We start from the raw sequence: 22,247 nt of genomic DNA on the forward strand, positions 1-22,247 counted from the left end.
CACGGTGGTTGGAACCAAAGATCTCAAATTTGGACTCATCAGACCAAAGCACAGATTTCCACTGGTCTAATGTCCATTCCTTGTGTTCTTTAGCCAAACAAGTCTCTTCTGCTTGTTGCCTGTCCTTAGCAGTGGTTTCCTAGCAGCTATTTTACCATGAAGGCCTGCTGCACAAAGTCTCCTCTTAACAGTTGTTGTAGAGATGTCTCTGCTGCTAGAACTCCGCGTGACATTGACCTGGTCTCTAATCTGAGCTGCTGTTAACCTGCGATTTCTGAGGCTGGTGACTAGGATAAACTTATCCTCAGAAGCAGAGGTGACTCTTGGTCTTCCTTTCCTGGGGCGGTCCTCATGTGAGCCAGTTTCTTTGTAGCGCTTGATGGTTTTTGCAACTGCACTTTGGGAAAACTTTGAAAGTGTCCCCATTTTTCACATTGACTTCCCTTCATTTCTTCAAGTAATGATGGCCACTCGATTTTCTTTACTTAGAATTTGTATTATGGCAAGAAAAAAGCTAACAGTGTATTCAGTAGGACTATCAGCTGTGTGTCCACCAGACTTCTGCACAACACAACTGATGGTCCAACCCCATTTATAAGGCAAGAAATCCCACTTATTAAACCTGACAGGGCACACCTGTGAAGTGAAAACCATTTCCGGTGACTACCTCTTGAAGCTCATCAAGAGTATGCCAAGAGTGTGCAAAGCAGTCATCAAAGCAAAAGGTGGCTACTTTGAAGAACCTAGAATATAAGACATATTTTCAGCAGTTTCACACTTTTTTGTTAAGTATATAATTCCACATGTGTTAATTCATAGTTTTGATGCCTTCAGTGTGAATGTACAATTTTCACAGTCATGAAAATGCAGAAAAATCTTTAAATGAGAAGGTGTGTCCAAACTTTTGGTCTGTACTGTACATGTTTTGCTTAATATCAGAATAAACCTTTACTGTTTTAGGTCAATTAGGATTACTATAATTTTTAATATGTGCCAAACGCCAGAATAATATGAGAGAGAGAATGTTTTAAGGCATTTTTATTACTTACTGCAAAGTCAAAAGTTTACATACACTAAGATTACTATGCCTTGAAACAATTCTGGACTGCCCATATGATGGTGTCATGTGTTTGGAAGCTTCTGTTTTTTTGGCAACATCTGATTTAATTAGAGACACACCTGTGGATGTATTTTAATGCACACCTGAAACACACTGCTTCTTTGTGTAACATCATGGGAAAGTCTAAAAATATCAGCCAAGATATCAGGAAGGGAATTGTGGACTTGCACAAGTCTGGCTCATCCTTGGGTACAATTTCAAGATACCAGAAGGTGCCTCGTTCATCTGTACAAACAAGATGGGAATGTCCAGCCATCATACCGCTCAGGAAGGAGACGGGTCCTGTGTCCCTAAGAACGTGATTTTGTCCGACATGTGAAAATCAACCCAAGGACAAAAGCAAAAGACCTTGTGAAGATGATGGCGGAAACTGGTAAGATTGTGTCAATATACACATTGAAACGAGTACTGTATCAACATGGGATGAAAGGCCACTAAGCCAGGAAGAAGCCATTAATCCAAAAGAAACAAAAAAGCCAGATTAATGTTTGCAAATGCACACAGGAACAAAGATCTTAATTTTTGGAGACATGTCCTGTGGTCTGATGAAACTAAAATTGAACTTTTTGGGCATAATAACCATCGTTACGTTTGGAGGAAAAAGGGAGAAGCTTGGAAGCCTAAGAACACCATCCCAACTGTGAAACACGGGGGTGGCAGTATTATGTTGTGGGGTTGTTTTGCTGCAGGAGGGACTGGTGCACTTCACAAAATAGATGGTATCATGAGAAAAGAAGATTATGTAGCAATACTGAAGCAACATCTCAAGATATCAGCCAGGAAATTAAAGCTTGGGCGGAAATGGGTCTTCCAAATGGACAATGACCCAGAGCATACTGCCAAAATGGTAACAAAGTGGCTTAAGGATAACAAAGTCAGTGTTTTGGAGTGGCCATCACAAAGCCCTGATCTCAATCCTATTGAAAATTTATTGGCAAAGCTGAAAAGCCAGGTGCGAGCAAAGCGACCTACAAACCTGGATCAGTTACACCAGTTTTGTCAGGAGGAATGCGCCCAAATTCCAACCAACTATTGTGAGAAGCTTGTGGAAGGATATCCCAAACATTTGACCCAAGTCATTCAGTTTAAGGGCAATGGTACCAAATACTAATGAAATGTATGTAAACTTTTGACTTTGCAGTAAGTAATAAAAATGCCTTAAAACATTCTCTCTCTCTCTCATTATTCTGGAATTTGGCAAACATTAAAAAATATGGTAATCCTAATTGACCTAAACCGGGAAAGGTTTATTCTGATTTCATGTCAGGTATTGAGAAAAACATGCAGATGTGTCTTTTTATATAGTGTATGTAAACTTCTGGTTTCAACTGTATGTGCCAGCAAAGTGGTACCAGTTCTTCCAAGCCCCGCAATCTATGGACAGCCATTCACTCTGCTGCTTTGGCCAGCTTCATTATCTTTAATAAAAACAAACCCCTTTAAAGCATCCAGCTGCAGCGGGTCCTTGCCCCCATTCTGTCAGCAATATTAGACTATAGAAGGTTTAATGGCGTTGTCCAGACTATTATCCCTATGAAGAGTGGATACCAGGATCTGTACCCTCACAGTCCACTTTTTCTGCTGTACCTCTATATTTTTATTTATATAAAATAACAAACAGACCAACAGAAATTCACCTCTCGGCCGTCCCACCAATCACCTGACGAGAGATGCATGCCTTTCAGGGGTAACTTTTCTGTTTATGGAGAGTGACGTGGTTGTGTAAGGAGACTTCTAGGCCACACAATGCTCCACTGGGAAATTAAATATACAAATGGTCTCTTCAGAGAGGAAGAGGACTTGAACTCTACAGCTCCACCTACTGGAAGTAGCAATCCCACAAGTCACTATCGACCCTTTAAACGAGCCTTGCAATAGGACTTAGGATAAAAGCCAAACCAAAATCATTATTTACAGACACATGTTTTGCGGTGCTGCTCATCAGTGCAAAGCAAGAGATCTGATTTGGCTGTAGGAGAGGCTTCTGATTGGGGTCTAAGGGGTAATGTTTCTCCTTAGCCATGAGGCAAGGCTCATTAAAAGGTTCGATATTGACGTTTAGGATCGCTGCTTCCAATAGGTGGCACTAGAGTTCTTGTCCTCTTCCTCTCTGAAGAGGCAATTTGCATATGTAACTTCATTTTACCAGGAACAGTGCTGCGCAATACGTAGTGGCAGTCGCTGGTACTGCAGTTTTGTCCCGTTCATTTGAATAGCTGTATACAAAGGTATAGCCCCTACAAAACTTACAAAGTCACGTGTGATAAAAAAGGGCATGCAGCACTCGCCAGAGCATCGCAGCCCCTTCACAGAAAGCCATCCCCCTCATCAAGTCCTTTATAGTAGCAATGCATACGTATTTCCCTTTCCTTCCCTTGAAGACAGCCATCAGCATAACAGATGCAATCTAATCTGTAATATGGAAGAAATGCAGATCTGTATTACATACACTTATGGGAAAAAGGCCAATGCAAATAATGAAGCCCCATGCAAACAAATGAAGACACATGCATAGGTCCAGGACAGCAGCAAAGAAGCAATCGCCTGCAGCACATTTACTCCTTTCTCTTACTAAATCCCTACTGGATTGTATTTTTTGCACGTTATTAGATAGAAATATTTATATTTGAATACATTTGTCGGGTGTTTCCATTTATACGAGACCTTACAAGATGAAGTCTTTGGATGAGAAGAAAAAAAAAAAAGACTAAAAACATTCAATCACTACCCGTCATTCATTATTCAGTCATTATTTTTATTCTTCTGAAAAATAAGGTGATGTACACACTGGAATTTTCACATTGTCAAGAAATTATAAAGAAAAAAAAAAAGTTTTTACTTTAGAATTACAAAAATCTATAAATGAAATATAACACAAGATTATGTTGCAAAGAGTTGATCCTGGAATGAGACAAATATAAAATAAAAGTTTACAAAAAACATAAGAATTGAAAGTAGTATTTTTTTTTTTTTTTTTTCTGACAAAACTCCTAACAAACCAATACTGCAAAGAGTGAAAAGCCTGAACCGGGTGCAAGCGGCAGGAATGAAAGAATTTTATAGTTTTGCCCGTGAGATAGATTTAAAAGGAGTTGCCTCTGCGAAAGTCTATAGAAAAAGCCCTGTGTGCGGCGGGTGCAGATGTTGGTGTGCGGGTGTAGAGGTGCAGGCACACAACTTAATGGCGCATTATGGTTGCTCATGCTCAGCTCGGCCGCGCGTCTCCCGACCTGACGCAGAGACTCGTGTGCATATACAAAGAAGTTTGTCCACGTCAGGAGACAGTCAATCAGGCCGGTTATTGCGGACGGACTGTAAAGTATGGTAGTGTATAGTATAGGTGCAGGAGACCTCCCAATAATGTGCGCGACCTGATGGGCATCGGCCGTCACAATGTCATCAGCGCAGCTCTCGATGTGACAACCACGGATCGCAATGCCACGAGAATATCGGATGTGAGAACGAGCCCTTGGGTATTAAAGCCCGAGGCTGTACTACTGAGAGATCCTGTTGACGTGTTGCCCTATATCACTCAGGTGCAGCATTCTTATAAACACCACGTGTGGATCCAAATCATCATCATATATACACACATTTATATGGATTTTAGGGGCAGTATAGTGTAAATTTTAATGGAGACAGTGCTTTAAAGTGTACATGTCATCAGAATCTCTGTAGGGCAGCCTCAGGCTTTAGGCCCGTAACTTCAAACAATGATCACAAAAGAAAAAAACTCAGATGGGAGCTGTACTTTCAATAAACTGAAGAAATCAACAGTACATGGGAATATTAGAAACTTTGCAATATATTTTGAGAGTTCTGCTTCTTGTGCCACTTAGGAGCCACTTCTTTCGCTGCCTCCTAATCCTACCACACACTGCAGAAAAAAAAAAGAAACAGCTTAACTGACTGCCAGCACAGTGAGGAGTCAGATTACACCTCCTATTATAGTTCATGGAGAAGGGGTGTCAGAAAGCAGGCAGAGAGATTGTGCAGAGCTTTCTAACAAGTGTTTTACGTCACTCCTGAGCTGGATTCACATCTACAGTGCTCAGTAGTGCTGTATAATGTCCCCCATGCTGCTGCTTCTGTCTGTGATGTATCTCGCTCTGCTGTGATGTGTATGGGAGACATCATAGTAGCTCCGAGTCAATTTTAATAGCCTGCAGAGGTGATACCTGGTAAAAAATGCAGAATACTCGTATAATGGCCAGAGCTCGTGTTATTCCTCATGAATATAGAGTATTCTGAAAAAAGTTACTTGAAAGTACAGTTACCGATTAAAAGTTTACAAAAAAAAAGTTATAGTCATAAACCTTATTAGAGGAGTCTGATTTGATAGAGGGAATTGGTTCAGGATCTTCATCTTTTGGGCAGAAGGGAGAGAAATTATAAAGAGCGACTCTCTCTGGAGGACCCGTCCTCCATCACAGACACAACCCATTGATTTGAATGGACACTATGTAATGCTTTATTTCCCCATTGGAGGCACTGCAGGGAAAGTGGACACTTACCGCCCGGTTTTCGCCTAGCTCGCTGGTGGACTCAATCGGAGAACTATGCGAGACCCATCTATCAAATATGGGATCTCCAAAGCAGAGAACCCTTTTAAGCATTAAATGGGTTGCGTAGATTTTTATTGTGGTAGCAATATATATATTAATACCATTGGCAGTTAGATATTTATTCATTAAAGGGGGTCTCCGGAGCTACTCACTTCGACATAGGGGAGGTGAGCAATGCCGAGGACACCACATCTATAGATACCTGTTTCGACGCATGAATATATGACCAACAGGCATGGTCTACCTGTCCTATTTCATGATGAAGAAGTGAGCGGCGTCGGAGAAGCACTTTTTGAACCCTGTTGAGGTCTGATGTGTCCCAGACTTGCTGAGCTCGATACCAGAAGGAACATCACAGTAGGATACATCACCCCAATGACCATCCACAAAGTGAGTCTATAAGTTACTATACTCCGGCAGGTCCCGCCTTAATCTTAAAGCCTTCAACTTCTCAACTTTAATTTTAGCTTTTAGCAATTCCTCTTCTAGCTGCTGCCTCCTCTTCAAACATTCCCTCTTCTCCTTGATGTAGAGTCCATATTGCTTCTGGTTTTGTAAAATGATCTGATGCTCTTTTTTCACCAACTGCAACGTCTCTGGACTGCAAGCGCAGGTCGTCCGCAGGCGCGAGCAGTTCTGGCTGAAGCATTCTTCTATCCTGGGCAGCGGTGGAGACATGGACAAGTTCATATCCACCGAGGAGAGGGAGGGAGACACCGATCTCTCCAAGTTGTGTTCAAAATCCAGATCCTCGGCGTCGTCGGAGGCCGCCTCTGGTTGCGGAGGCACGAGTAAAGATGGAGGCGGCTTCACATCGTCGTCTAGCTCCAGCTCCACGGTGACCGTCGAGATGTGATCCGGTAACGGTGGTGGCAAGAGATTGACCGTCGATTCTGACTTTGTAGTCTTCACTTCACTGAAATTAAATGCAGAGAATTCAGTTTTTGCAATATTATAACAGTGAAGCATTGTATTTAGGTTTGCACCCAGCCCACGCGTGGTTAATCAGCCTGTGGTGCATACTATACAAAATGGGCGCGTAAAGTGCCCCCTAGCAGGCAGAGTCCAGGTAACAATGACCAATGTAACTAAATGGGCTGTCTTATTAGAGACCACCCCTTGTAAAACGTGCTTCACCCAAGGTGATCATCTGATTTTGCAGCAGAAGTATCACGAGGCCGTCACTGTCATACAAGGAAGGTATAGAATTACCGCAAATAAACAACTTTTATAACAAAAGGTAAATGATGCTACAGCATTGACACCCCATGAGTGCCTCTATGCGTTTCACCATTCTGGCTTCCTCAGGAGGCTGATAAATATTAATGGGTCCCATTTTGTTTCCATCATTTGTCTGAGGAGCATCATTGGGAACATGGTTATCTAAAGGAGTACATTTCCCTCGGAGGACATCGTTAATACTTATCAGGCTCCAGAGGAACCTAGAATGGTGAAACGCGTCGAGGCACTAATGGGGTATCAATGCTCTAACATCATTTCAAGATAAGTTCCTATTTTTGATTTGTTATGCTGTTATTTGACTGTTTTGTATAATTGCTGTCTAGGGTTATTCAGGGATAGCCACCGTGGAGCGGGGGCGCCACAATGTCAACCTTAAGTAGGGTGCCAACCTCCGCTGTAAGGCAGGCTAGCCGTACTCAGGAGTTTCATCAGGGCCTGGGCAGTTATTTTCTGTATGCTGTATTTAACCTTATGATGGAGGATCTAACATTGGGGAACTTTTCCTTGATATACTTTATTATGTGCATTGTCACTTTATGTACGGTATGCACTCTTTTCTAGTACACTTCAAGGTCTGGTTTGGTATGGATAATAGACCCCAATATACCTTTCTATCCCTATTGGATCCAACCTTTATGGTAATTTTTTTTTCTTTTTTTTGGGGGGGGGGGGGGGGGGGTAAATACACGGACACAGCCAGCCTATTATTGGTGGTATACATACCAGCTAAGGTTGACGGGCTGGTAACCTCTGCTACGACAGGCCGGTATGGGCCGTAGATCCTTTGAATGAAATGCATCATTGTGGACTACTCATTGTCATCATATCTTTTGTTGTAAAAGGTGATTATCTGTGATAATTCTACACCGTCTAGAAGTGTACTAATCGGTATCCATGACGGGTGTTAAATCTGTCTGATTCCCTAAAACTGGTCAATTGTGATTAGTTAAAAATAAGACAAGGAAGGTTCAAGGGCCACTCTCCACCTTGGCTCATAGACAGTGGGTGGTGTAGAGCAGTAGGCCCTCCTGTACGGCCTCAACCCCTTTTAATATACACTGCTAGTGGTCTCATGAAGACCACCCCTTTTAAGTGTTTTCCCACCACTCATATTGAGGACCTATGCAAGTCAACAAAACCCGCCGATTTTGGAGAGCTCGTCAACCAATGTGCATGGGGGTCTCCTGACTCTTCCCGACAAATGATAAAGAGCCGAGCACTGTGTATGAGAGATATAGGTGTCGGCTGACAGCAATCACAGGAGTATACGGGTCTGTAAGCATCAGATCAAAGGCAGCAGACTCCTGACAAACCTCATGTTGCAGCACTGGCTGTTTACAAAGAGGACCCCCAGCGCACAAAGAGGACCCCCAGCTCTCCATCACCGTGTTTAGTGGCCTCTGCTGCAGATCAGCTCCTATTTTGCCAATAAGGCTGCATTCACACACCTGTATATTGCAGTCAGAGTACGGACTGATGCACAGACTGGCCGTGGGTCTCCTGACTCGAACTTATATGAGGCTGTCTGGTCGGTCCCAGTTTGTGCTCAGACTGCGACAAAGACGTGTGAATTTAGCCTTATAGGAAGGACATCTAGGGTGCATGGGAACCTATTGGGAGGGAGCTGCAAGAAGCATCGAGAGCTGACAGCAGCTAAGCCGGACATTCACATTACATTCAGCAGTGAATGGAGAGGACTACAACTCTCATCACTGCGGCTGGGGCACTGGTCGTAAAGGGGGATCAGGGGCCCCCCATTCTGGCGATAGATGAAAGTCCCAAAGGTGGCACTTGCATCTACTACACGTATAGGATATGTCAGAAGAGTCTATTGTGACACAGCCCCTTACTGTCAGCTGAATGCGTTGCCCATGATGTGTCTGGGGACCTCAGAATCTTCACTGGGGAGATAAGGGTTTGGGCATTTTGATTTCAACATGCTCGATCCTTTTATTCTGAGGAGACAATCCTCCGACAAATGAGTTTAGCAGCAGCTTGTTCTCCTCTTTGGGAACCGATCTTAATGTTAATCACCCTCTCTAACCCTCCCTGGGTCAGCACTGGACCTGGGGAGGGTTAGAAAAGAACAGTTTGTTTTTGATTTAAACAATCTGCAGCCGAGGAACAAAGTTTTTTTTTCGGAACCAAAAAACCCATTAATGCAACGAGGCACTGATAAGCCACAGATCTACCCTGTGTGTTTTTAGGAAACAGCGGTAGGAGGGCATAAACTCTAAAATACAAAAGATTGTTTTATTTGGAACAAGTGTGTCAAAACTGACCTGACAGCGAAAGGGTTAAGCTACGGTATACGCAGCAGCGCCTATACATGAATGACCTTCCATATGGCAGCCATCCTGTATGTAGTGTCAGTTTTATGCTTTTCCAGATAGAAGAGGATAAATGCCATAATCCTGGAGCAGCGACGTCGGCTGCGGACCCCCCTGTTCTACCCCCATCCCCCTAATAGCAGCTGTGACTAGCAGCAGCCCACACCGGCGCTGGGATTGGCCGGCGCCACCAGCTTTATATCCTAGGACTGGAATTTCAGGTTTGGACCGGCTCCTGGGATCTGCAGCTCCTTCTGCTGAGTGCGACTTTTCGGCCACTATCTCGCCTCTTAACCCTTTCTGCTCAGTCTTCGTTTGCACATGAACAGTATGGGCTATGTATAGAGAAGCCAAGGGGCCGCTGTCCTGGATTCACCCATCCTACGGCCAGTGCCAAGCCTACGCAGAGATGTAACCCGGAGGGGCAGTCACCCAGCTCTGCCAGGCCCCCGATCTGCTGCTACATTAGACAGTGGCGGACAATGGTGGATGTCCCGTTCAGGATCTTGGAGAAGTTGGGTGAAGCCTTCCTTTAGCAATCACATCAGTGTAAGGCGCAATGTCCCTTTGTGTCGTATATAAGGACGTCGCCCCCTTATGGCTGCACATAGCGCTGCTGCTACACAGGCCATGTTCTGTGTATGGAGGGAGAAGACTGACTGCACCATCGCTGCCCCTATAGTTGTGCCATTACTTCACCAGCAAACCAAGCACTAGAAAAACATGGCTGCTTTCTTCCAGGAACAGCACCACACCTGTCTCTGGGTTGTGTCTAGTATTGCAGCTTAGTCTCATTCAATAGAGCCAACCTGCAATACCAGATACAACCTGTGGACAGGAGTGGCGCTGCTCTCGGAAGAAAGCAGACATGTTTTTCAATCTTTTAAATCCTTTTAGGCCGGAAAGACAAATGCAGGTATATTTATATATATAGTTTTTTAACCAAAGCTGGAAATCATTCAGAAGGAATGGCCACTTCTTCCACTTTGGCTCAAAAACATGTTAAACTGCTTGATCATTGCTTTCTCCTGAAAACAGCACCACCCCTGTCCTCAGGTTGTGCATAGTGTGGCAGCTCTGCCTCATTTTCTTTGATACAGCTAAGCCGCAGTACCACACGCAACCTTTGGACAAGTGTGGCGCTGTTTCGGGAAGCAATCAGCCATGCTGTCCTAATGGTGCAGCTGAGGTTACAGCCACCCGCAGGGAGACATTGGACACATCAGTTGGCTGGTCACTGTTTTGGCTGCACCCTAATACTGAATGACCCCTTAAAGAGCTCATTTTTGTATTGATTTGTCCAGCTGGGCTGACTCGTTTGATAGCAGATTACTGCGTTATCGTTACAGTCCGGGTACAGGGCGGCCGCCGTGCTCCGGACCCCCAGCTCAAGCATATAAGAGGCTGGAGAGTCCAGCTCAGAAGCCCCGTGGCAGGTCTGCCCCGTAAGCTGGTCTTATGGTGTGAACACAGCCTATCTGGGTCCCTTCTCCATCTGAATGTCCAAAAACTGGTTTCCCAAAGCCAATGACTAAAAGAGCAGGCACAATAACGATGCAGTTTTCAAGAAAAGAAGGTAAAAATTTTATATTTAAGGCTCCTTTTGTCTCAATGAGGTCAATGGGAGACATCTGAATATGTGATGGAGCCCGGGGTGCGGAGTGAAGCCCCTCTACCAGGCCGCATTGATGCATGTAATGGAGCTCGGGGTGAAGCCCCTCTACCAGGCCGCAGTGATGTCAGGTGTCATGTGATGGGGCTCGGGGTGAAGCCCCTCTTCCAGGCCGCAGTGATGTCAGGTGTCATGTGATGGAGCTCGGGGTGAAGCCCCTCTACCAGGCCGCAGTGATGTCAGGTGTCATGTGATGGGGCTCGGGGTGAAGCCCCTCTACCAGGCCGCAGTGATGTCAGGTGTCATGTGATGGAGCTCGGGGTGAAGCCCCTCTACCAGGCCGCAGTGATGTCAGGTGTCATGTGATGGAGCTCGGGGTGAAGCCCCTCTACCAGGCCGCAGTGATGTCAGGTGTCATGTGATGGGGCTCGGGGTGAAGCCCCTCTTCCAGGCCACAGTGATGTCAGGTGTCATGTGATGGGGCTCGGGGTGAAGCCCCTCTTCCAGGCCACAGTGATGTCAGGTGTCATGTGATGGGGCTCGGGGTGAAGAACCTCTACCAGGCCGCAGTGATGTCAGGTGTCATGTGATGGAGCTCGGGGTGAAGCCCCTCTACCAGGCCGCAGTGATGTCAGGTGTCATGTGATGGGGCTCGGGGTGAAGCCCCTCTACCAGGCCGCAGTGATGTCAGGTGTCATGTGATGGAGCTCGGGGTGAAGCCCCTCTACCAGGCCGCAGTGATGTCAGGTGTCATGTGATGGGGCTCGGGGTGAAGCCCCTCTTCCAGGCCGCAGTGATGTCAGGTGTCATGTGATGGAGCTCGGGGTGAAGCCCCTCTACCAGGCCGCAGTGATGTCAGGTGTCATGTGATGGAGCGCGGGGTGAAGCCCCTCTTCCAGGTCACAGTGATGTCAGGTGTCATGTGATGGAGCTCGGGGTGAAGCCCCTCTTCCAGGCCACAGTGATGTCAGGCGTCATGTGATGGGGCTCGGGGTGAAGCCCCTCTTCCAGGCCACAGTGATGTCAGGCGTCATGTGATGGGGCTCGGGGTGAAGCCCCTCTTCCAGGTCACAGTGATGTCAGGTGTCATGTGATGGAGCTCGGGGTGAAGCCCCTCTTCCAGGCCACAGTGATGTCAGGCGTCATGTGATGGGGCTCGGGGTGAAGCCCCTCTTCCAGGCCGCAGTGATGTCAGGTGTCATGTGATGGAGCTCGGGGTGAAGCCCCTCTACCAGGCCGCAGTGATGTCAGGTGTCATGTGATGGGGCTCGGGGTGAAGCCCCTCTTCCAGGCCGCAGTGATGTCAGGTGTCATGTGATGGAGCTCGGGGTGAAGCCCCTCTTCCAGGCCACAGTGATGTCAGGTGTCATGTGATGGGGCTCGGGGTGAACCCCTCTTCCAGGCCACAGTGATGTCAGGTGTCATGTGATCTGGCTCGGGGTGAAGCCCCTCTTCCAGGCCGCAGTGATGTCAGATGTCACTGCCAGATATTGGCTGCCATAGTCACGTGACAAGTGAACCAGCCAGGCGATCATGTGACCGATCCCTGCACTCAGGCTCCCTCTGGCGGGCCTCCCCAGCATTGCTGCGCACTTACTTGGAGGAGCCGTTGACGACGTTGCCGAACTGAGGGATGATGTCCAGCAGGCGCTTTGTGGCCTCGGTCAGGGTGCTGTCGGTGCCGGCCTTGCTCTGCAGCAGCAGCTCCTGCTTGCCGTGCTCCTTCAGCCGCTTGTAGAGGGTGCGCAGGCCCTGCGGGGTGCGCGGCGGCCTCCCGGGGCCCATGGCGTTGTACTTGTCGGCGATGATCTCCCAGCAGTTGTTCTTCTCGATGATGACGGAGTGCTTGTTGGTGTGCTCCTCCAGCACGCCGATGTACGGCCGCACCAGCTCCAGCAGGTCCAGCTTTTCAAACACAGTGAAGTTACACGATCGCGCCTTCATGGCTAGGCCGCGCAGCACACACCGCAAAACACGCAGGCTTAACTAGGTTAGTCTCGCTCAGGCCTACGCCTACAGGGGAGGGTTTAGTAAGATTCCTCCGGCTTAAGCCGGCCCGGGTGCAGGCAGTCAGGCCTGGCCCCCATGTGGGCCCTGTGCCGGCTTGTGGCCCCTCTGCTCACACTCGGGTCACGGGCAGTCATTGCCCCCTGTCATTTATTAACTCAGGTGAGAAGCCAGCAGCCGGCGATGGAGACCTGCCCGCAGCGCCGCCCGGCGCACACTCCCTGCCGGGGCCCCGCCGCGCTGTGTGCAGGCTTTGCCTCATTTGCATAATGCTACTCCTGCAGCCAATCAGACGCACGGACACTTAGGTCACGCCCAAGGCTCAGACTGCGCTGTAAGCTCGGCCTCGCCGGCTGTGCGTGCCCCGGGGCATTGTGGGGCGGGCATGGTCCTCACAACGGCCATACCAACCGAACACAGCAACGTACGGGAGGCTGGGCTGATAGCAGAGAACAACAGAGTAGGCACTATCAAATTAGCCCAATTCCTGTTATTATTTTATCTATTGCACCTATTATTTTTCGTCTTAACGTGGACTTATCGGAATAAGAACTTGTTATTTGTGAGGCAAGTAGTAGTTTTATTTCAAGGGATTTTCCACTTTCAGGAAAGTGTGTAAAGTATGTAAAATAACATGCAGGTGGAAGCCTGGAACTCTAGCGCCACCTATTGGAAGTAATCCTACAAGTCACCATCGACTCTTGCCCCATAACTTTTAGGCTAAAAGCCAAACCAGACACTGGATTTGCAGACACATGTTTTGGGGTGTTTGCCGCTCCTCAGTGCAAAGCAACAGATCTGATTTGGCTGTATGAGGGGCTTCTGACTGTGGTCTAAGGGGGAACACTGCTCTACTTATGGAGAGTGACAAGTCAGTGTAAGGAGACTTACAGGCCATGCAATGTTCTTCTGGGATGGAAGAAGGAATAGTGCATGGCTTATAAGTCTCCTAACACTGGCACGTCACTCTCCATAAGGAGAAATGTAACCCCTTATATGAGAGGCCTCTGACTGGGGTCGAAGGGTTAACGTTTCTTTTGGAGAGTGATCTACCGGTGGAATTAGACTTATAGGCCATGCAATGTTCTTCTGGGAAGGAGGGAGGAGCATTGCAAGGCCTATAAGTCTCCTTACACTGAGTTGTCATTCTCTAAAAAAAGAAACATTACCCCTTAGACCCCAGTCAGACGCCTGCATACGACTTTAATAGTTTTAAATGAATTGCATTTTTTAGGGATACATATGACATAACCAAAGAACAGCAATTCTGGCATATTAGTGTGTGGCAACATTCACTTAGCAGAATAAATAATGCCGCTTATTAAAAGTTCAAAAGACTTGTACGAATGTGTCGGGTTACCAACTTGATTTTCTATTTTCTTTTTTCGGACAACTTATCAAAGACAATAATTTAATGACATATTAGAAAACTATAATAAATGATTGAGATTGGAAGTGACGCATGGCTGCAGTCCGTACTACTGATATACCAAGGCAGCTGCCTTTACTGTCAACTGTAAAATGATGATAATAAGGCTTTGTTCACACATGTTTTTTTTACGTCACAAATCTGCAGCAAAACTGATCTCTGGCAGGAAATCAGCTGCGTCAAAAACGCTGGTTTAGCTGCGTTTTTTTCCCACTGTCTTTCTGTCTCTATTTATGCATGTACATAAAGATCCGTGAAAAAAAAAAGAGAACCCAATTCTATTTTGCCATCAAAACTGCTGAAAAAACGCGGATGCAAATTTTGGTGCTTTTTTTTTCACCACCCATTACTTCCTATGGGTGAAAAAACGCTGAAAGAAGTGACATGCTCTGTTTTCCAAAAACCCTACAAAAAAAGAAAAAATAACATGATGTGTGAACAGAGAATTCTGGTTTCTCATAGACTTTGCTGGTACTGCAAAACGTAGCTGAAAATTTGTATAAAAATCTACAGCAAAAACCGCTGAAAAACCCAACATGTGTGAACGTAGCCTTACAGTCACAATAACCTGTACAGGTTTCTTCAACATCAAAAAAAAAATTAAAAATAAATAATCAGACCCATCACATTTTCTTATTACAAAGAAAAAAAGCCGTATTTTTATGGATGGTCCTGGAATTTCTGGATGGTTGCCAACCCTAAAACGTAGGAATACCAATATATATTTATATTTATTTAATGTACACTCTACATTTTTTTAATTCTCCTATGGGATTTCAACCTGGAATCAGGTGATCTCGGGTACAGTGCAGAGCAACCACGTCACAGTGAACAATATGGTGACTTAGGGCGCATCTAAGAAATAGCAGTTGGGCGTCATGTGTGTTACACAGCCGGCACCCACTGTGCGCTCCGTGCCAAACACGAGCACTGGACGTATACAGTGAACTCAGCACGGGCAACATGATGAAGAGCGGAGACATAAGTGTAGGTTAAAGTGGAGCTAGGGTGGTGTAAGGGGAGATCGATGGAAATGGAGGACTACAACATGGCGAGCTTATTGGGGTCCTGGCAGAGGATGAATGACCAAAAGGTGTTAGGAGGTTGGTCCAGAAGAGGTGGTAAGGGGTTTCCTCATCTTATAAAAGTAATGGCATAACACCATGGCATGCCATCAATTTATGGTCCTGGAGGTCCTACCCCCGATCCAGAGAATGAGGGGAGTGTGGCGCACTTTGCTCCCTTCTAAGTTTTACCGACACAGCGACCCTACTGACCACCTGACTGAAAATATTAGTGCCTTGGACATATTCTGAGTTGTAGTTTTATTCCTTTATTGTCCAAAGTGCATCATCTTAGCAATGTTGCGGCCAATAAACTGCCTTTTTCAGGGAACTGCACTTGTCCCATTACTGCAGGGTGCCATTTTGCAGAGGAAAAGCTGAATGGGGAGCAGCACTAGACCAGATCCATCACTGTCTTCTTTACTCTTGGACCCACATAGTCATAAAGTTATGGCGTACCTTAGTCCTGCGCCTTCACATTAGGAGATGGGTGCGGCTGACTTAATTACTCCACTTACCTGGGACTGCAGACACCCACCCTTCCCATATTGAAAATATACAGCAGAAACAATTGTGCTGTGTTTGAAACCACTTTAACCCCTTCACGACATATGACATATATTTACATCATATGTCCCTGACTTTGATGCTGGCTGCGACGTTGAGCCCACATCTTTCCCCGCACATGACAGCTGATTTAATCATATGCCTTTAACTGCCGTACGTGGGATTGGAGCGCCACCCACAGCTATTACCAGCTAAATTCTGCTGTCAATCACTGAAAGCGGGATTTAACACGCGCCGGCCAGAAGCGCAACATTCTGGCTGCTCATCAGTGCCTCGGTCACGTGATCACAGGGCGCTGATGGGTTGTCATGACCGGTGCCTGTCATTACGATCCTCCTGTGAACGCTGGCTCGTGGCCGGCATTCATAGGAGATCATGAGTTAAGCTATACACAGCAGGGCTGAAGCACTGCTATGTAATGTACAGGGGATCGGATGATAGCTTCAGGTACCCTAAAGAGACTATTAATATTAAATAAACCAAAAAAAAAAAAAAAAAAAGTTTTAAAAAAAAATAGGAAAAAGAAAAAAAAAAAAAAAAACCCCAAGCATTCAAATCACCCACCTTTTGCCCCATTGAAAATAAAATAAAAAAAACCATTTGGCATCGCTGCGTTCAGAAATGCTCAATCAAAATATAAAATCAGCTCAGGGCACAAAAAATAAGCCCTCACACAGCCCCAGATCCCGAAAAATGAAAAAACTACAGGTCTCGGGAAATGGCGACTAACGCAAAACTTTTTTTCTTACAAATTTCAGAAATTTTTTTCACAATGTAAACAAAAAATAAAGTATACAAGTTTGGTACCTGCGTACTCGCACTGACCTGGGGAATCATACTGTCAGGTCACTTTTACCATATAGTGAACATGATAAATTAAAAAAAATGACAATTGTGGAATAGCACTTTTTTTTTGCAATTTCACCGCACTTGGAATTATTTTTTCCAGTTTTGCAGTACCTTATATGGTAAAATCAATGGTGTCGTTCAAAAGCCCTCATATAGCTATATTGATGGAAAAATAAAAAATAAAAATAAAAAAGTTATGGCTCTGGGAAGAAGGGGAGACAAAAATGAAAAGGAAAAAAAAAAACAGAAAATGGACCGGGGGTTAAGGTGGTTTCAAACACAGCACAATCATTTGGATTTTTGAGCATTTTCCTGTCGTTTTCTCTGAGGTCTGTCGTACACCACCAGTCACAATAGATCACTATGGGCCAACATTGATCTCTGCCGACTCCGCTATATACACGGATGCTCAGTTCTGGTGACAGCTTATCCCCCGAGGAACAAAACGGATAGAAAATCCAACATGCCAGATGCTTCTCTCCCCCAACACCATCTGTCGAGGAGAGTCAGGAGGTCTCCATACATATTAGACTGATCCAAATATCGGAGGATTCGGCCGACGTCAGTGTATTGTGATTGTAGGACTTCAGCGCTCACACAGGCCTGAGATGCAGGAGCTCCAGAGTCCAGAGATTTTGACCTTGGAACATTCCCGCTCCTTACAGATATCTTATAAGCAGAGGACTATCTCATACAAAGCTGCAGTAAAACAAATGACCAACACCTTACATGATCAATAACCCTCTGTACTCAGGGTAGGTAGAGGTGGGACTCTCGGGGAATACTTTATTATAAACCTTTTACTGTCTCTTACAATACAGTGTTCCTGCATGACCAGACAGAGGGTGCACACTGGACCGTACAGTTCCCAAAACAAGCGTACAACATGTAACATATCTCCTTTACGGTCCATTGTACTCAGAAGGACATGTGCACGAGACATTACTGGCAATGATGGCAGCCAGGGCATTCCCCATCTCTTAGATTGCACGCAGAACGGAAATATAGGATCAACCTAAAGACGCTAATAATTATTTTTTCTTTGCATCCCTGCTGACTATACTTTTTTTTTGTTTGTTTTCAGTGACTTAACATCTTGTGGCATTATATCTCTACTCCATTTTGGTTAACATAAAACTTCATATTTATCGTATTTTTTTGGACTAGAAGAGGCACATTTTACCAAGACAAAAATCTTGCTAAAAGGTGTGTACGTCTTATAGTCCAGAGGCAGCGTCCTGTTTGAGGAGAAAGCTGACATAGCGTCTTTTGCAATCATCGAGGGAAAAGTTCACTCTCCTCCTGCCGACACTGATCAGGCTGATCCGTGCAGGGCAGGAAGGACTGCAGACTGCAGGGCCGAGCAGGGCAGGAAGGACTGTAGACTGCACGTCACCCATGCCTCAGGTCCTGAATAGCTGTGATCAGACACATGCCTGGAAGGAACTTCAAAATGTGCTAGTGTATACAGTGCACGCGTGTGTGCGTGCGTAGCAGTTATGTGTCATGTAGAAAATCTGGGTGTGAATATATGCACTGCAGAGTGTACATAATGTGCGCACTGTAAAGCGTATGTGTATAATGCACATGCTGCAGAGAAATACTAACATCAGAACTATTCCATCCCTATTCTACCCTCATGCATTAAAATTTGTGGTTTTGTCCCCTCCACATCTTTACACCAACTGGGGAGTTGTAATTAGTAAGAAATACAGTTGAAACCAGAAGTTTACATACACTATATAAAAAGATACATATACATGTTTTTCTCAATATCTGACATGAAATCAGAATAAACCTTTCACGTTTTAGGTCAATCAGGTTTACCATCATTTTTAATATTTGCCAAATGCCAGAATAATGAGAGAGAGAGAATGTTTTAAAGGCATTTTTATTACTTACTGCAAAGTCAAAAGTTTACTATGCCTTTAACCAATTCTGGATTGCCCATATGATGGTGTCATGTGTGTGGAAGCTTCTGATCAGTTTTTTGGCAACATCTGAGTTTGAGGCACACCTGTGGATATATTTTAATCCACACGTGAAACACACTGCTTCTTTGTGTAGCATCACGGGAAAGTCTAGAGAAATCAGCCAAGACATCAGGAAGAGAATTGTGGACTTGCACAAGTCTGGCTCATCCTTGGGTACAATTTCAAGATACCTGAAGGTGCCTCGTTCATCTGTGCAAACAATTATACGCAACTACAAACAAGATGGGAATGTCCAGCCATCATACTGCTCAGGAAGGAGACGGGTTCTGTGTCCCAGAGATGAACGTGCTTTGGTCCGAAATGTGCATATCAACCCAAGGACAAAAGCAAAAGACCTTGTGAAGATGATGGCGGAAGCTGGTAAGATTGTGTCAATAACCACAGTGAAACGAGTCCTGTATCAACATGGGCTGAAGGGCCACTCTGCCAGGAAGAAGCCATTACTCCAAAAGAAACATAAAAAAGCCAGATTAATGTTTGCAAATGCACACAGGAACAAACACCTTAATTTTTGGAGACATATCCTGTGGTCTTATGAAACTAAAATTGAACTTTTTGGGCATAATGACCATTGTTACGTTTGGAGGGAAAAGAGAGAAGCTTGGAAGCCTAAGAACACCATCCCAACAGTGAAACACGGGAGTGACAGCATCATGTTGTGGGGTTGTTTTGCTGCAGGAGGGACTGGTGCACTTCACAAAATAGATGGCATCATGAGAAAAGAAGATTATGTGGCAATACTGAAGCAACATCTCAAGACATCAGCCTGGAAGTTAAAGCTTGGGCATAAATGGGTCTTCCAAATGGACAATGACCAGAAGCATAATGCCAAAATGGTAACAAAGTGGCTTAAGGATAACAAAGTCAGTGTTTTGGAGTGTCCATCACAAAGCCCTGATCTCAATCCAATTGAAAATTTATGGGCAAAGCTGAAAAGGCTGCGAGCAAGACGACCTACAAACCTGGATCAGTTACACCAGTTTTGTCAGGAGGAATGCGCCCAAATTCCAACCAACTATTGTGAGAAGCTTGTGGGAGGATATCCCAAACATTTCACCCAAGTCATTCAGTTTAAGGGCAATGGTACCAAATACTAATGAAACTGATGTAAACTTTTGACTTTGCACTAAGTAATAAAAATGCCTTAAAACATTCTCTCTATCTCATTATTCTGACATTTGGCAAATATTAAAAATTATGGTAATCCTAATTGACCTAAAACTGGGGCTGACAGGGAAGTAACAAAAGGGATCAACGTTTCTAGTTGCCATGCTATAACCAGTACTGATCACGGCTATAAGTGGCAAGATAGACATTTCAATATGTAAAAATAGAAAAAGCACATAACAGCATCCATAGGGCCAAATAAGTACCAATTCAAATCATGCAAACGTAATCCTGATATACTAGGTAAGATGAAAAAGGCGTAGTATAGTATGCCCGCTGCAGCCAGACGTCGTACCAGAAGGTGGTCGAAGAAAAACAGAAAAATGTTCTCAGACACCAAAAGGTTTAGAGAGCAACTGCTGATCACAGCTTGCCTCCAGTAGGTTATATTACACCAGGGGTAGACCTTTTTTTCTGCCAAGGGCCATTTGGATATTTCTACCATCATTCGGGGACCGTACAAAATTATTAACTTAAAAATTTGCCTCTATATTTGGTAAAACATTTAAATTAACTCCCCCCTAATGTGATGGCTGCAGCTGCTTCTCTTTGATACGACTGTGATATTAGGTGGTAGTGATGATATCGCTACTCGAAACTGCTTTTACAGGTTTGCATCAGTCTGGACTGCAGTCAACTCTGAGATGATAAGTTGTACCGAAGGTCTGCTGTATACACACACATCATACATGTATGTATGTATGTATGTATGTATGTATGTATGTATGTATGTATGTATGTATGTATATATATACAGTACAGACCAAAAGTTTGGACACACCTTCTCATTTAAAAGGTTTTTCTGTATTTTCATGACTATGAAAATTGTACATTCACACTGAAAGCATCAAAACTATGAATTAACACATGTGGAATTATATACTTAACAAAAAAGTGTGAAACAACTGAAAATATGTCTTATATTCTAGGTTCTTCAGAGTAGCCACCTTTTGCTTTGATGACTGCTTTGCACACTCTTAGCATTCTCTTGATGAGCTTCAAGAGGTAGTCACTGGAAATGGTCTTCCAACAATCTTGAAGGAGTTCCTAGAGATGCTTAGCACTTGTTGGCCCTTTTGCCTTCACTCTGCGGTCCAGCTCACCCCAAACCATCTCGATTGGGTTCAGGTCTGGTGACTGTGGAGGCCAGGTCATCTGGCGTAGCACCCCATCACTCTCCCTCTTTGTCAAATAGCCCTTACACAGCCTGGAGGTGTGTTTGGGGTCATTGTCCTGTTGAAAAATAAATGATGGTCCAACTAAACGCAAACCGGATGGAATAGCATGCCGCTGCAAGATGCTGTGGTAGCCATGCTGGTTCAGTATGCCTTCAATTTTGAATAAATCCCCAACAGTGTCACCAGCAAAGCACCCCCACACCATCACACCTCCTCCACCATGCTTCACGGTGGGAACCAGACATGTAGAGTCCATCCGTTCACCTTTTCTGCGTCGCACAAAGACACGGTGGTTGGAACCAAAGATGTTAAATTTGGACTCATCAGACCAAAGCACAGATTTCCACTGGTCTAATGTCCATTCCTTGTGTTCTTTAGCCCAAACTAGAGACATCTTCTGCTTGTTGCCTGTCCTTAGCAGTGGTTTCCTAGCAGCTATTTTACCATGGAGGCCTGCTGCACAAAGTCTCCTCTTAACAGTTGTTGTAGAGATGTGTCTGCTGCTAGAACTCTGTGTGGCATTGACCTGGTCTCTAATCTGAGCTGCTGTTAACCTGCGATTTCTGAGGCTGGTGACTCGGATAAACCTATCCTCAGAAGCAGAGGTGACTCTTGGTCTTCCTTTCCTGGGGCGGTCCTCATGTGAGCCAGTTTCTTTGTAGCGCTTGATGGTTTTTGCAGCTGCACTTGGGGACACTTTCAAAGTTTGCCCAATTTTTCGGACTGACTGATCTTCATTTCTTAAAGTAATGATGGCCACTCGTTTTTCTTCCCATAATACAAATTCTAACAGTCTATTCAGTAGGACTATCAGCTGTGTATCCACCTGACTTCTGCACAACACAACTGATGGTCCCAACCCCATTTATAAGGCAAGAAATCCCACTTATTAAACCTGACAGGGCACACCTGTGAAGTGAAAACCATTTCCGGTGACTACCTCTTGAAGCTCAAGAGAATGCCAAGAGTGTGCAAAGCAGTCATCAAAGCAAAAGGTGGCTACTTTGAAGAACCTAGAATATAAGACATATTTTCAGTTGTTTCACACTTTTTTGTTAAGTATATAATTCCACATGTGTTAATTCATAGTTTTGATGCCTTCAGTGTGAATGTAAAATTTTCA

General features: G+C 44.9%; 2 protein-coding genes across 2 annotated transcripts in view; both read right to left on the reverse strand.

Moving 5' to 3' along the window:
• RAD54B (RAD54 homolog B) overlaps window positions 1-22,247 on the reverse strand; it is a 61,466-nt gene that overhangs the window by 34,843 nt on the left and 4,376 nt on the right. The gene's annotated exons all lie outside the window — the stretch shown is intronic.
• FSBP (fibrinogen silencer binding protein) lies at window positions 3,855-13,120 on the reverse strand. Its single transcript, XM_073679672.1, has 2 exons — window positions 12,467-13,120; window positions 3,855-6,601 (listed from the first exon to the last, which is right to left on the reverse strand). Exons 1-2 carry the CDS (start codon window positions 12,811-12,813, stop codon window positions 6,082-6,084), a joined length of 867 nt encoding a protein of 288 aa, XP_073535773.1. The 5' UTR covers window positions 12,814-13,120; the 3' UTR covers window positions 3,855-6,081.

Source organism: Phyllobates terribilis, unplaced genomic scaffold, assembly GCF_046119375.1.
Source record: "Phyllobates terribilis strain yellow unplaced genomic scaffold, ASM4611937v1 Scaffold_4__5_contigs__length_816908805, whole genome shotgun sequence".
Classification (NCBI taxonomy): Eukaryota; Metazoa; Chordata; class Amphibia; order Anura; family Dendrobatidae; genus Phyllobates; species Phyllobates terribilis.